At 39.0% G+C, this 15656-nt stretch overlaps 1 protein-coding gene across 1 annotated transcript in view; it reads left to right on the top strand.

Annotated features, from left to right (window-relative positions):
* Window positions 1–2013: 2013 nt before the first annotated feature.
* Window positions 2014–15656, top strand: part of TNFRSF11B (TNF receptor superfamily member 11b) — a 28025-nt gene continuing 14382 nt past the window's right edge. Inside the window, exon 1 of the mRNA XM_068525785.1 lies at window positions 2014–2247. Coding sequence (XP_068381886.1) covers window positions 2218–2247 — 30 coding nt within the window. The 5' untranslated portion in view covers window positions 2014–2217. The remainder of the gene's footprint in view (window positions 2248–15656) is intronic.

The raw sequence follows: 15656 nt of genomic DNA, 5'->3' as shown, positions 1-15656 counted from the left end.
CTTCCCACATTTCTGTAATAGCAGTACTATTTTTATCTTACAGATGAGCAACCTGAGGCTTAGGCAGTCATAAAACTTTCCCAGGGTTAACACTGTGGGATTCAATCCTTGATCAGTTTTCACCAAGGCTTGACTCCTGCACATTAGCGTTTTATGACAGTTCAAGGAAAATGCCTTCAGATAGTATCCCAGACAAGCATTATCCTGAGAAAGACAGTAATACTGCCATTTACATAGTGCTTTACTACTAACACTCAAATTTACTTGAGTCCCATGGTCAGTCTAAGTGCTAGTAGCTCAGATTGTAGATGTCAAACTGAAGTTCAAAAGCTGAGGGGCAGGGCTTCCCTGGTGGCACACTGGTTAAGAATCCGCCTGCCAATGCACGGGACACAGGTTCGAGGCCTGGTCCGGGAAGATCCCACATGCCTCGGAGCAACTAAGCCTGTGCGCCACAACTACTGAGCCTGTGCTCTAGAGTCTGCAAGCCACAACTGCTGAGCCCACGTGCCTAGAGCCCATGCTCCACAAGAGAAGCCACCGCAATGAGAAGCCCGCGCACCGCAATGAAGAGTAGCCCCCGCTCGCCGCAACTAGAGAAAGTCCCTGTGCAGCAACAAAGACTCAACGCAACCAAAAATAAAAATAAATAAAATTTTAAAAAATGAATAAAATCTATCTTTAAAAAAAAAAAAGCCGAGGGGCAGGTCTAGAGTCATACCACTTTGTCCCCACTCCCTGACCTTCATTCATTCACTAGTTCACTTAAGAAACCACCATGCTCTGGAGAGAGAAAGCTGAATAAGATCTTCTGTCTTCTGTAATTCACAGTCAGAGCAGAAGAGCTGAATTCTTTCCCTCTAAATATTTTCTACTCTTATCTATGGATCCACTTTGACCTCCTGGTGGAAAGATGTGGGTTTGAAAGGGCAGATACTCTGATCCCTGCTGGTAATACTTGCCCCTCGGGCCACTCTTCTGATTCTCTTCACCTTCCTCTCCTTGAACTCTGGTGAAAAGCAGAAATTGACCTTCTAAGGAGACAGAACTGAACACTTGGCCCTGTTGGGGAGACTGGCTCTGCAGTGGTTTTTCAGCATCCGCAAGCAAAGAGTTCTGGTAGCAACCTGAGAGCAAATCAGTAAACTGCAAGCCCTCAAAATGAGTCTACACTTTAGATGTCATCAGGTCCAACTTTCAGATAAGCAGCTGGTGGGAGTGGATGGGGGAGACAAGAACACTTCAGGAAAAGCACCAGACTTCCACCAACAGCTTGGGGGCGGTGGAAAGACCTCGAAGAGGCAACTCCAGAAGTTCAGTAGGTAGGACAAGAAGGTACCAATAACCCTTTGATGATGATGGTGTTGATGAAGAAAAGAGCGGCGAATGTATCCCACAGCCTGCAAGGTGTTTCCTGCCCTAGGCAGGAAGTTTTCCTGGGCTGATTCTCTCTGGCTCTAACTACCCCAGGCAACAAACAGTGAATAGGAAAAAGCATGAGCTTTAGAACCAGACAAGTTAGAGGAGTTTCTTCACGTGTCTATGCAACCTTGGAGATTAATGATTGCAAACTCCCAGAGCAGTGCTCTGAGACAGTGCAGTGCGTGAATGAGAAGGCTTGTTATTGGAGGGCTCAGAAACCGCTGAGGAGGGGGTCAGACAAGAGTGGAATACAGTGTCTGGGACGCACTGCAGGCTGCGCCCGGATCTTGGCTGAATCTGACGCTCGGGGTGGAGGAGCCCAGCACAGCGGCTACCCAGCGTGCGCCCAGCCCTCCCACCGCCGGCCGCGGCTGCCAGGAGGCCGGCCGCTGGCGGGAAGGGGTCAGGAAACCTCAGAGCCGCGCGGAGACAGCAGCCGCCTTGTTCCGCAGCCCGGTGGCTTTTTTTTTTTTTTTCGCCTCCCAGGGGCCAGACATCCCCGTCCCAGCACCGCCCACCGCCACCCCCCACCGCGCCGTTTCTTTCCTTCCTGGCTCTGAAAGCGTTAACCCCGGACCCCAGCCCCACTCCCCCGCTCCCGCCCAAGGTTCCTAAAAAAGAAAGGTGCAAAGTTTGGTCCAGATAGGGAATGAATGATCAAAGCCAAGCCGATACTTCCTGTTGCCGGGACACTATATATATATAACGTGATGAGTGCACGGGCTGCAGAGACGCACCGGAGCGCTCACCCCGCAGCCGCCGCCTCCGAGCGCCTGAGGTTTCCCGGGGACCACAATGAACAAGTTCCTGTGCTGCGCGCTCGTGGTAAGTCCCTGGTCCGGGGACGCGGGCACCGGTGCCCCGGGCGCCGGGGGAGGCTTCTCGCCTCCCGGTCTCCCGACCTCCCCGAGGACTGATGGGGAAAAAGCTCGACTTGCTTCCTCTCCCGGGACAGATTTGGGGTCAGGTTGGAACAGGAGACCTCTTTCAAACTGATTGTGCTTCTCCTAGGGTGTCCCTTTACACTGGAAAGTTCCTGCTGGGTTTATGGAGAAGAGACGAGCTCTGGACCGTTTTTACTGGAATGAGTTTTATCCATTCTATTCATTGTCTTTCTTCATCTCAGATGGTTCATACCATCTTTGCTTAGCTAACCTGAGCGTCATTATCATCACCATCATTATTATTATTATCATTAGCAATAAAGTGGTCTCTTAGAATCAAGATAAGTTGGGAGATGTCAGTCTTCTTAAAACTACTGTAATTAGAATGAAGTTTGGATGCAGTGAATATGATATATCATTAGGCTCATTCCCCACTTAAGCAAATGCTATGGGAAATTTTGAATAAGTGGCACCAGAGAAAGGATCGCACATGCACACACATTCTTTACTGTGCAGTTTAACATTTTACTAACTTTTTATTATCAAAATGGGATATTTCAGTTCTCAATTTGAATGTAATGTGGAAAATATTGGTGAGATAATGTTAATTAGGTTCTAAAATATGTTTAAATAATTGAAGTTCAGCACTAAATAGAACTAAAAGTTATTTTACACATGCAATTTGGAAAAGAAGGAATCTCTGTAACTTTTAGCTTCTTTTTTTGTTTTTAATTTGGATTTTGACCAATCAAATTAATGAGATTTGTATGTAGATTATTCTATGACCAATGGCTTATTTCCTTTATGTCACTAGAGTGTGGAATGCATTGAGACATGAATCAGACATTCATGAAAGGATAGGAAAATCCATATTTAAGCCACATATGTGTTTTGGAAGTTGTTGCAGTAACTGCATGAATATCAATGTCCAACCCACAAAGAGTGAATGGAAGGCTAGGAAGTCTTCCAATTAGTTCCTGGGATACACAAACATAAATAAGTAAATAAATAGCAAAGTCACTAAAGAAAAGGTAGATTAACAGGAGTCCACACTTAAGTATGCTAATCTTATGTACCACTACATATAATACCTATATGTGTATGTGTGTATGTATATATGTATATTATATAAAATAACTTCACTAATATGGATAGTATGCAGAGCTTTTTAAAAAGTGAAGCTTTATTAAAACAGGACACATATAGAGAATTGCACAAATCATAAGTGTCTGAGCTTCTCAAAGTGAACACTTGTGAGCCAGCACCCAGATCAAGCAACACCACATTACCAGCACCCTAGAAGCTTCCTGGGCTTTCTCCCTGTCACCACTATGGCTGTGGCCAGAGGAATCAATATTCTGACTTCTAATGCCAGAGATGAGTTTTGCTTATATTTGAACTTTATGTAAATGAACTTTATGTACTTTTTTGCATCTGTTTGCTTTCACTTAAGGTTCTACTGTGAGATCGTCTCCAGTGTTGGATGTACAAAAGCTCATCCATTTTCATTGCTGTGTAGTATTCCATTGTCTGGCTACACCACAATTGACTTAATCATTCTAGTTTTTGGCTAGTATAAATAATTCTGCTATTAAAATGGGTACCCTTTTATTCTTCCTAGCCTTTTATATGCTGTCAAAGATGTAATTCATAATAAACATATTATCAGTAACTTTTAAATTTTAGAATTTCCATTAAATAATATATATACTTAATAATAAGTGTTTCAAAATAATAAGTAGACAAATGTTTTGATATCTGGTCTGTATATGGATGAAGATATATATTTAGATAATACAGCATCTACTAATTGTAGATGATACAGCATTATCAGAAGAGAAACCTTTTATTGTGTCTTGAACACAGTAAATACTTTAAATAGGAATGATTTCCCTTTCCGTAGTTTCTGAGATTGACTTTATTTTATAAATAATTGAAAAAAGATACTTTGTACTTACACATGAAGAGTCCAAATGCCCTTCTGTAAACACCAAGATGTAGTTCTAAGAACTGGAAGCATTACAGCTATTTAGTCCTTTGTACCAGGCATGCCACTAGGCACTACGGACAGAATGGAAAACATGGACACGATTTCTGTCCACATGGACCACATAGCCTAATGGGGAAAGCAGATATTGGATGTATAATAAGAATAACAAAAGGAGAAGTACTAGGTGACTGGGGAACATAAAAGATCCTGCCTTCCAGGACCTCATAAAGAAAGTTGTTGTGCAGTGGTTATGAGTTTGGTTACTTTGGATCAAAATTCAAATACCAGTACCATAAAAGATTGTGTGGCAATTTACATCTCTCTTGAGTTTTAGTTTTCTATAAAGTAGAGATAATAATATGCACACATGCAAGATAACCACATAAAGTTCCTGTTCCATATTAACACTAGCTTCTAGCCTTATGCTCACAGATAACTGTAGGACGCTCTAGACCCAAGTGAATTATGTAAACAAAGTGCTGACGAAGCTCATAGGAGGGAGAGATGGCCACCAACTATTACCTTGAAGGAGCAATAGAATGTTTCACTGTTGGAGATAAAATCAAGGCATCCTGAATGTAAGAAGTGGAAGAAGGTAAAATTGTGAGGCAAAGTTACAATTCTAGATTCTTTTTGTGAGAGCAGAGGATATGCCTGTAAGCAAGCACTGAGGGGGTGTGGTCATTAGGACTAATGCCATAGTCATGGGCTTTCTGGAATGCTCACTGATGTAGCTAATTAGAGACCTACTCTGCAAGATGAGGTGGTCACATCACCAAGTCATTTCTTTCGTGGTTGCTCAAGGAGACTCCCTAGACTGGGAATATCCCGGTCTAGGCCTAGATTTTAACTGGTGGCTGAAACGTCCCATCATGGAGCTCTAGAACCATCCATTGGTCTTCTCAAAGCTAAGCTCTGAATTAATGTGAGACACCAGGGCTTGGGGTTGGGGGGCGGGGTGAAGCACTGGGGGGTAGTAAATGTTTTTTCCCCGGACAACTGCCTGATGTGTCGGTCCTCCTTTTGTTGTTGTTGTTTTGGTTTCCTTCCCCTCCCCCCGTGGTTGAGTATATCTGTCTAGCCTTTTTGTTTGTTTGTTTAAGAGAATGATAACTCTGAAGTTTTGGGGAGAATCTAACATATACTCAGTCCACAACGGTCCTGAACCTCTGTCCCTAGCAACCTTTCTGGCCTCTATCACCCATGAACCGTCAGCACAATTCCTAATTTCAATCTGGTCTTTAATTTTACTTCTTAGGTTAAAACCACAGTTGTCAAATTCCACTGGTCAGGGAAGAAGGCTTTCTGTGCCAGATGTTTTATCCACTTGTTTCTAGAAGGAGAGCTATGGCAGTGTCTATCAAAGGGGCGCTAAGCACACACTCAAATATTCTTGCTCTCCTATCCACTAACTTGCCAGCTGGGTTTTGCTCTAAGCAACTCTCAGCACCCCCGCCTGCATGTTCCCTTTTTGTGAAAGCTTTCTGTGAAAAGCATTATTTCCTTTTGCATCTCGTTGACCAGCAGTATTTCCTTTAGCCTGAGTTTCTCCTTTGCAGCCCCAAAAAAGAGGACTGGAAAGTATATTTCAGAGAAAGAGTAATTTCATAAAAAATTATGTTTGCATTATTCAACGCCTTACCTAATAATGCTTGGCTACCCCTGATGTTGTTACTATGGAGCAGAGATGCCAACATTATCTGTGTACTTGAGTGTCTTACCCTGTAGAGCAGTAGTTCTCCATCAGATCAGACTTCTTCCATACACTTATTAAAAAAACCCTTTGTAACAACTCCCTTGCTCTCCTGAAATGAAACTTAGAGCACATATATTTTACCTACATACAGAATTTTAAAAAATCAATATACTGGCATAACTATACTATAAAGGAGAAATACAAAGAAAGTAATTTATAATAAAATAAGCTTCACTAGAAGACTTAGTGAAGTAATGTTATATTAGCATCTTTACGTAGAATTGCCATGAACAGACTAGGAGGAACAAAGACGGGAGCACATGTGTCACATTGGTGTTCAAAACCATGATCAGTCCTGGCTTTGGTGCTGTGATTTTTTGAATGGAGAACAAATCTCGCTAAAGTTTTAAACAAAACAAAGTACAACCCTCTATCAAATTTTATGTTGTTAAATTCCTAGAAAATTCAATACGTATAAAAATCATGCAAAAACCACTTTATATGTATATACATATGTATACGTGTTTGTGTATATATATTTATATATATTTACATATGTGTATATATGTGTGTGTGTGTGTATAAATATATAAAATGGAGTTTGAATCCAGGCTCATATAATGATAAATAGGTTTGTTTTTTTTTTTTTAACTTAGATCACTTATATCAGTCAATAGGACATTTGAAAGTATGTGGGACATGGGATTATTCTGGATCATTGGGGACATTTAGCAGCACATAGAAACTGTGACAATAGAAATCACCCACAAATTTCCAGAACTTCTAGGGGATAGTACTACACCTGTGGTAAACAAAATATGAGCTCTTTGCAAACATAAATTTTCATCTGATTCATATTTACAGCCCCCAGGTCTGCACAGTGCCTGACACTAAATGTGTGTTTGCTGAGTCAAAGGAGCTATGGTGAGATTTGCTGGGGTGTTTGTATAACCTACCAGCAATTTCCATGGATATCCCAACAGAATGTAGCTTACTGTCAGAGATCTAACATTTTAATGTTAGCTTTGATCTATTTCAAAATATAAATATAACACCCTACCCACCTGACCAGTATTTTAAATATTCTTTTGTCCGTTCCTACTCTGAAGATACATACCAATACCGTCGTGGAGGTCCATTCTTAAGAGAGCAACAAAAATGAACCAGATTTATATGTATACCCTTGCAGGTGCTACCTAACCTCAGCTGAATCCCCTTTTTGATCTTCCCATCAAGCGTTCATTCTTGGTTTGATAAATTTGATACATTCGTAAAATATCCCAATGGAGATGTCAAATAGGCATTTGGGTTCAAAAAAGTTCAGAGCACAGGGGAAGCCTACACTTGAGATACGAAAATCTGGGTCATGAGCATAGAATGGGTTTTTTGTTTGTTTGTTTTTTCTGTTTGTTTGTTTTTATGCCATAGGGAAGGATATTTCACAGGGCAAGAGAGGAAAGGAGGAAGCAGCTCCAGAGTACATTTCTGATATTGATAGTCAGGTAAACAAAATGCAAATATGAACAGTAATAGCAGCCATGTTTAGAAAAGAAAACAAAAATCAAAATAAAACTTAGCAACCCACAAGAGCAGGAACTAGTCAATCAGAAATCCTAGCAACATCTGTAAACTATCTATGCAAGAAGAAAGAGTGAGGTGTAGCCAACTTGAAATACACACGGTATTTTTATGTGACATGTAATTAGTTTTTGGAACTCACTACCACAGAATATTTATTTTGGGGTAACTAGCATAGAAAGTCTAAAAAAAGAATTCTTTTAGACAGTTGTAGGGATAAGAATAGTGTTACAACACATTAGGTAAGAAGCTGTGTGGTACCCACTCCCTCTCACATTTACCTGGCCTTGCTAAATGAATGTTCCAAAGGCCAGAACAGTCTACAGACACACTAAAATGGTTTCTCTCAACTACAAGGTGACATAACTTTCCAGGTGCTTGGGTAGGTTTTTTTTTTCACCCTAATTTCTCAGAAGCACCTGAATCAGCCAGACCATAAATGGATAGAAGATGCAGGAGGAAATGAAAGGTCATTTCTGAAGGTCATACTTCCAAAAAAGTAGTGTGCTCCAGAAAGCCCTGATTTATTACTTTCTTATTGGGATTTTAAAAAAATCCATCTCTTTAGTATTATAGTTTTAATACTGTGAAAACATTGTTTAATTTCCTTGAAGCATCTTCTTTAAAACTAAAAACTACTGCCTTAGGATTTTCCCTACAATTTAGTCTGCACCTTGGAAGCATTTTCTATAAGAGCCTCTTTAATAATCAACTTTAAAGTAGGAAAATCTGTGTCAAGATGAATTTAGATTTAAAACAAGATAGTAATTCATCTAAGCTTTGTGACCGCCTTTAGTAAATTCAGTTTTCTTCTCTGGTCTTTGATCCCCAAATCTCCCTTGCCATGTAATGGTACTTTCTTGTTCAAAAAAACTATTTTATTCTTAGAAAATATGGATATCAAGACCTTATTCTTTAGAAAGCCCCCCTCCACCATCAGTTGGCATCACCACCAACACCAACACCAACAAAAGTAACTTAGGAATTCATTTGTGAGGTGTAATGACAGTAAGAGCTCTACAACAGCAGACAAGAAGCAAGGGATCTTATTTCTCAGTTTTGCCTTAGACTCTGAGGTCCAGTCAGTGACTTCACTTCTCTGAGTCTTACTTTGTTCATCTCTAAAATAGGGGTGTTGGACCAGGTGATGTGTGGAAGGTCTGCTTTAGTTTTAAGCCTTTGTCATTAAAAAATGAATCAAAAAGTTTTAGTATATACTAGCTAATATTCCAGACATACAAAAATTAAATGGACTTAGTTATCTATGAAAAAAGTATACCAAAGAAATATTTTTAAAAAATCTATTTTGTTGCAATTGTCAAAGTTTCTTCTGCCCAATTGGTTTCATTTATAAGAAATTCTGTTTAAGTCAATGAGATCACAAGAGGAAGCAGCTTTTGAAATGTCTCCTGCTTTTAAGTAGCAAGACTTCTGGGCTTTAGGATCACAGAATATTCTTTTAAACCAAAAACTATTTTTTCATTCTGAAACAAGTCCTTTTTGTCTTCAGCGAGCATAGAAGCCATTAATGTGTGTATTTTCATATCCCATATAGTTAGAAGCCAGGTCCAAGACATACCCTCAGGATTTACTAAAGCGGTATAATTATGGTCACCAGCAATCTCCTTAGACTCCTTTTGAGCAGAGGTTTCAATCTGTATTCACAAGGAAGTACTTGACAACTGCATACTGCTCTTTGGAATAAGTGTCAAACGTTCAGGTGAAATAAGCATGATAATGGGTGGGTTGGCATGACCATTAAATACTGCATTGGAACTCTACATGGGCTGTTAGACACATCCCTCTGCTCCCACACTGTTTCCTGTCTCTTCTAACACCCAGTAAAAAGGAAAAAAATCAACTAGATTGTGCTAAAATAAAGGTCAACTAGAAAGTGCGAGTGATGGTTATTGAACAATGATGTAGTCGTTAGTGCCGTCTGTAAACATTTTCCATTCTCCTCCCTTCCAGAAACATGGTAAGATTGTACTTCTTAGTTTTCTCTGGGGAGGAAGGGGGTAGGGGTGTGAATAGTTCTGGCAATGACTTGTGAGTGTAAATGATAGAAGTCACTTCCACATAGGAGCACTTAATTGCCCATATATGACCCCCCACATTTTTTTCTCTTTCCCTCTTTCACAGCAAACCAACCATGTTCCAGATATTAATTTCTATATCATCCTAGGTCCTGGACAGAAGGCAATGCTAACAGCCTTCATTTTCACAAAAATCCTCTAATGCGGAGATTGGTATCTATTTTACAGGCCAGGAAACTGAGGTTCAGAGAAGTTAAGTAATTTTCCCTAAGGTGACCTGGCTGAGAAGTTTTTTCTGTCCTGTAGGAGCTTACATCTAGCAGCTGAGTCCAGTGAAAAATACCCATAAAGCAGAGCAAAGCTCCTGGGTTCCTTCAACCAGAGTTCTCTTCTCTGCCGGGTTTAAGAATGTCCTGGGATGCGGCTCAGCGTCATATCCTTGGTCAAAGTGATTGCAATGTATTTTTTCATCCTTTTTTCAGCTCCTCCTTCAGCTGGAGGGGGTCACCATATTTTTGTCTTTGTTTTTTCCGTTGAAATTAAATGTCCTGCCCTCCTTACTGGACTTGAATTCTAAGTCCAGACCCATTAGGGCATAGAGCATGAGGCAAACACTTTATATTTTAGCTCCTTATTAGAAAAGTGCAATCCTAGGGAAGCAAGAGCGGGCGAAAGAAGAGTAAGCAAAAAAGGAAGGAAGGCAACTTCAAGGGGATGCATCACTGAGAAGCCGCTGCTTAGTATAAAGTGCAACTGATTGCTCAGTCTCACAAGACCATCTTCCAGAGAGGCTGTGTGAACTGCTGCATTCCAGGACCAAAGAGAGAGAAGAATTTATTCACAGGGATAAATGATAGATAGATAGATAGATAGATAGATAGATAGATAGATAGATAGATAGATAGATAGATAGATAGATGACAGATAGGGGATGGGATGGCATGGATGGATGTATGAACGGATAGACAAAATATAGATCTTACTGAATTTTACATTGTGTCATAGGTGATCATTTATATGCCCATCTCCTTCGTAATACTGCAGGTTCCCGGGGGAATAGTCAATTGTTAAAGGCTTAGGTTCAGACAAGATTGGATTTGAATCCCAGCTTAGATGTGTACTAGCTCTGTGACTTTTGACAAGTCACTCAACTTCTCTGAGACTGTTTCTTCATCTATAAAATGGGGTTAATACTATCACCTCAGAGGTGGTTGGAGGGGATGGATGACAATCGCATGTGAAGAAAGGGCTCAGTATAGAGCCTACTATGTAATGATGTTATAATATACTATGTTATTATTATTCAGCATATCACCCAGGGCTTCCAGTATGATGTTTTGCATGTTGTAGGCACAAGATAAATGTCTACATGTTTAAATCACATCCTGTTTTATTCCATTTCCATTTCTAGTTTCTATTCCATTTCATAACCACCATGTCTGTTTTTTTCTAACTTTCTCTCACCAGCTGCCCTTGACCATCTATTGATTGGGCTTCGATCTAGATCATTAGCAACCAGGTTGACTCATAGGATGATGTGAGCAATGTATTATCTTTGAGGAAAGGTAGATATAAAATGGAATTTAAAAACTGATGTTCAAAAATATCAACATACTGAAATGTATTGCCCATTCTGAGCTCAAAATGCCAAGGACTGTAGCTGGAAAACTGAACTAGTGATATCACCCTTACGCTTGTCAAGTGGGCCTGAATGGACATAATTATAAGGAAAATTGCAACCAGCCCTGCTGTTGAGTTGAAATTTTCAGAATTGATGCTATATCTCAAATCTGGTGATTAATAGAAGTCCAAGAGAAGAAATATTAAGATCTGAGATCCAAAATGTGGGAGATTTCTACACATCTCCCTCGGGAAGTTTGAAGTGTTTACCTGCATTACAAGTTCTTTTGTCTTAGAGAGTCTCTCATTTATTTGTTAATTTATCAAATGTTAATTATCTGTAAAACTCCTCTGAAGCAGCACAAGCCTCATAAGCAAATCTGTTCTGACAATTCTGGTTGATTCCAAACATAAACAAGGTACTGCTAATTAATTTAAAAAGCCTCCAAACAACTAAAGTAAACTTCTTGAAGGGAACCAAAAAAACACATTTAAAGTTAAGTCTTACCTGGAGACAGTTCTTCAGCCCCAAGGGAAGCAAAAGAGTGTAAAATTTGGCCCAGTGATTCATCTAATAAATCATAATTGCTTGTGTTTCCTTTCTCCTGTTTACCTAGCAAAAGCTGTTGGCAGCAAATCAGTTCCTAGTAGATGAACAGATTTAACGCATTTGCTCTACATCCTTACCTAGAGACCTAATCCTGGCTATTGTGGAAATTATTAAGCAGTGGTAGACCCTCAGGTGGGGAACTGGCAGCAGGAGATAAACCTCTCAAATGAGCTACCTGCTTTTTTACACATTTACCTTTAAAATAGAAGCTAAATACAAGTGGAACAGTACATGCAAAATGTCAAGCAAAATGAAAGATGCTTAAAAAAAATCTTCCTTTAAGCAAATTCTGTCATCACTCTCATTTTACAGACGAGAAAACTGCAGATTTTGTGCTTGTCCTTGAAAATTTATCCTTTACATGGAGGCTATTTATCTGTGTCTGTAGAATCACCAGTAATCCTAATTACACATAGTAGGTACTCAATATCTATTGAATTGAATAAAATTAAAATAGATATATTGAATACTTGCTATGTATAAGCACCATGCTAAGCATTTAAGGTGTATGGAAACAAATCCTTTTCTATCTGAGCCCTCTAATCAAATCTGTGGAACTGCCTTGAAATATTTTACTTAGACCAAGCAAGTGATACAAGTTGGGCAGATACTGAAACTGATTTTAAAAACAAGTCAGAGATGCTTTTCCTGGAGATGATTAAGAATAGGATAGATAATCGACTTATGGCATATTTTAGGTGTGTTACTCCCTACTGAACAAGAAGCTTCGAAATGTCTCCTAAAATGAGTCTGATTCAAAATGTCCCCCATTTCCCAACTCTTATGTAATTAGCATATGTAATAATGACTCATTCTTGTCTGGAATCTTATTCTTTACCAAGTTTATTTGTGTCCCTTTACTAATTTTAAAACAATTGTATAGGGATAGATAAAATAAGGATTATTCTCATTTTAGAGGTAAGATAACGGCCAAGGGTTATTAAGCTGGTGGTCGAACTGAGCTTGGAACCCTGGTATGCAGGTTTCCAGCTAAAAGTGCTCCTGTTAATTCACATCAATCTAATGGATCTAAAAGCTGTATGCTTTTTAGATATTATTATACATTATCCATTTAGCATTCTTCTTGAAACTTTCTGTGATATCCCTACTTTTTTTTCCCTCCTCTTTTTCATCCCATCTTGCAAATGTCTGTAGGTTCCAAAGGTTAACATTTTAATCTTTTTTTGCTTATGTACAATATCCTTGGGTAATGCCATCCTATTCTCTGTTTCTAGAGCCATTCATGTGTTCATAACCCTGAAATCTGTGTCTTCAGCTGCATTTTTATCCTGAATACCCAATACATGTAGTTAAGTGTCTACTCGACATCATCACTTGAGTCTCATAGTTGGAAGATCCAAAACTAAATTCCTTCTCTTCCTCCATAACTGTTGCCTCCTCCTGCTGTTGGTAATTAACGGCAACACCACATATCTAGTAGTCAGAATTCATGGGCATGTTCTCTATTTGCTCTTTCTAGTACCTCCCTCCCTATGCAATCAGCTAATATATCATACCTATCCCTTCCTCTCCTCCTTACCACTGTCTAATGTCAGCTTCTCCTCATTTCTGACCTGTTTCTCTAGTGAGCCTTTTCTTGATCCTCTTTTTCCTCTGTTTTACCTCCAATTGTTTTGCAGTGATTTATGAGTATTTTACATCAGCCTAGGCTTTTGGATGAATGTTCTAGCAAACAGGAACATTAACTTATTCAACCCCATTGCTTAACAATATTTCCAGAGCATAGTAATTATTTCAATAAGTGTTCACTGAATGAATGAATAGATAAATTATTTAAGGAATGGAGGAAATAGGAAAGAAGTTACTACACTATAAGACTATAGAAAGTCAAGTAAACTAACCTTCATAGGAAAAGAGGGTTTTTTTTTTTTTAAAAAAATAAGCTTTATAGTTTATACTACAAGAGATCTTTAGGAAACTCACCATGATATATATCCTGAATGTTTCCTTTCTTGGCTAAGATGAACTGTAAAATACTATGGTTTCCAAACTGACCAGAAGTTTAGCTAACTCTGGATAGTCCTCAAATAGTTTTCTGCGGCAAAGATCATGACGAGGGATCACAAAAGGAACTCCCAAACCAAGTAGTTATTTCAAGCTTTGTGTGGGCTCCTTTTAATGAATTTTCCATAAACGGAAACCCACTGGGTCACTCATGGTTCTGCATACCAGAGAGAGCAAGCCCAGTGGTATGCGACTGGCTGCATTGCATCATGCAAAAATAAATTTGCTGGAGGAAGTGTATTCTTGTATCCTTTAAGGAGAAGCACATACTGGTAGCCTGCTGTAGTGAAATCACTTGTCATCTAAGAAATTTCCATCTCAGTAACTTTGGACAAGAGCTAGTCTTAGCACAAAGAAAGAAAAATCATCATCAGTCCATCTAGACTTTGGGAAGGCTTTGGTTGATCTTCTCACTTTCGTGATCTCCTAACACTATGCTCTCGAATCTGAATGAAAAGTTAGCATTTTAGGGCTTACTTTTGGACTATGCATGAAGACTATAGCATAAGTTAGAGCATTTAGTAAATGTTAAAGGATTCGGCCAAACAATAGTATTCTATGGCACGTGCTCTGGGTTTTAATTCTGCCTCTACTAATTAACTGTGACCTGGGATGGTTGGTCATTCTAAGACTCATTTTGTAGCTTGTGGAGACCTAATGATGACAATGGGAAAACATCATAAAGTAGGTACCAACCAATGTGTTATAAAGATTATTTTTTAGTTCACCGCCTGGCACAGAGATTTAATGTGTGTTTGTTAGAATGGAATAGACAAAACAGAATTCTACCTTCATATTGCCCTTTTTTCTTTCCACTACCATATAACTCCTAAATATGGGGAATTTTGTTAGAAATTTTCTGTTTGGGACTAAGAGTTATGTGATTAATTGAAAGATCAGTTAAAGCATTTAATAATAAAAATTACATACCTATATCTTAAATATTTTATTTTGACTTAAAAGATTTAAATAAACATTCATTCACCTGTATTTTGAGATACAGTCAAGGCCTTTCTTAGAATCTGTGTTGGCTACCTGGAGTCCCATGCTGTCTTTCTTACAAAACCCTTATCTAAAATGTATTGCCCATCCATTTCAGTTTTGGAACTTAAAGACATTTTTGAAATAAATTGATTATATAATCCTTCTGGATGTTTTCCCCATTTTGTTTTTGCAGTTGTCTCAGCTACCTCAAATTCTATGGTAGGGTTTTGTTGTTGTTGTTTTGTTTTTCCATGCCTCATCTTTATCAAGTCATCCCCCAAGCATTCAATTTACTTTTCATAGAAAAATAATTTTTTCACGCCCATGTTTACTGGTTTACATAATATTTGAGTCTCCTAACTATAGTTACAACTATAGCATATACAGACACATACATACAATGAGCATCAACAGAGTCAGCAGCAAACATACAACTGACTTTTTTTAAAGAGAGCAAATGGGAGTTGGAATGCTAAAGGAGAAGGCATGGCTAAGAATTCAGCGTGCTGGGGCAGCCCTTGGTTTTACAGAGGAATGGAAGGCATGGGTGAATCTGAGAATTGGAGGTTGATAAGAGAGTTCTGCAGTATAGGCATACCTTGGAGATATTGTGGGTTCGATTCCAGACCACCACAATCAAAGGAATATCACAATAAAGCACATTACATGAATCTTCTGGTTTCCCAGTGCATATAAAAGTTATGTTTACACTATACTGTAGCCTATTAAGTGTGCAATGGCATTATGTCTACAAAACAATGTATATACCCTAATTGAAAAGTACTTTATTGTCAAAAAATGCTGTCATCTG

This window comes from Eschrichtius robustus, chromosome 17 (genome assembly GCF_028021215.1).
Source record: "Eschrichtius robustus isolate mEscRob2 chromosome 17, mEscRob2.pri, whole genome shotgun sequence".
Classification (NCBI taxonomy): domain Eukaryota; kingdom Metazoa; phylum Chordata; class Mammalia; order Artiodactyla; family Eschrichtiidae; genus Eschrichtius; species Eschrichtius robustus.
This window is presented reverse-complemented; position numbering and strand designations above follow the sequence as displayed.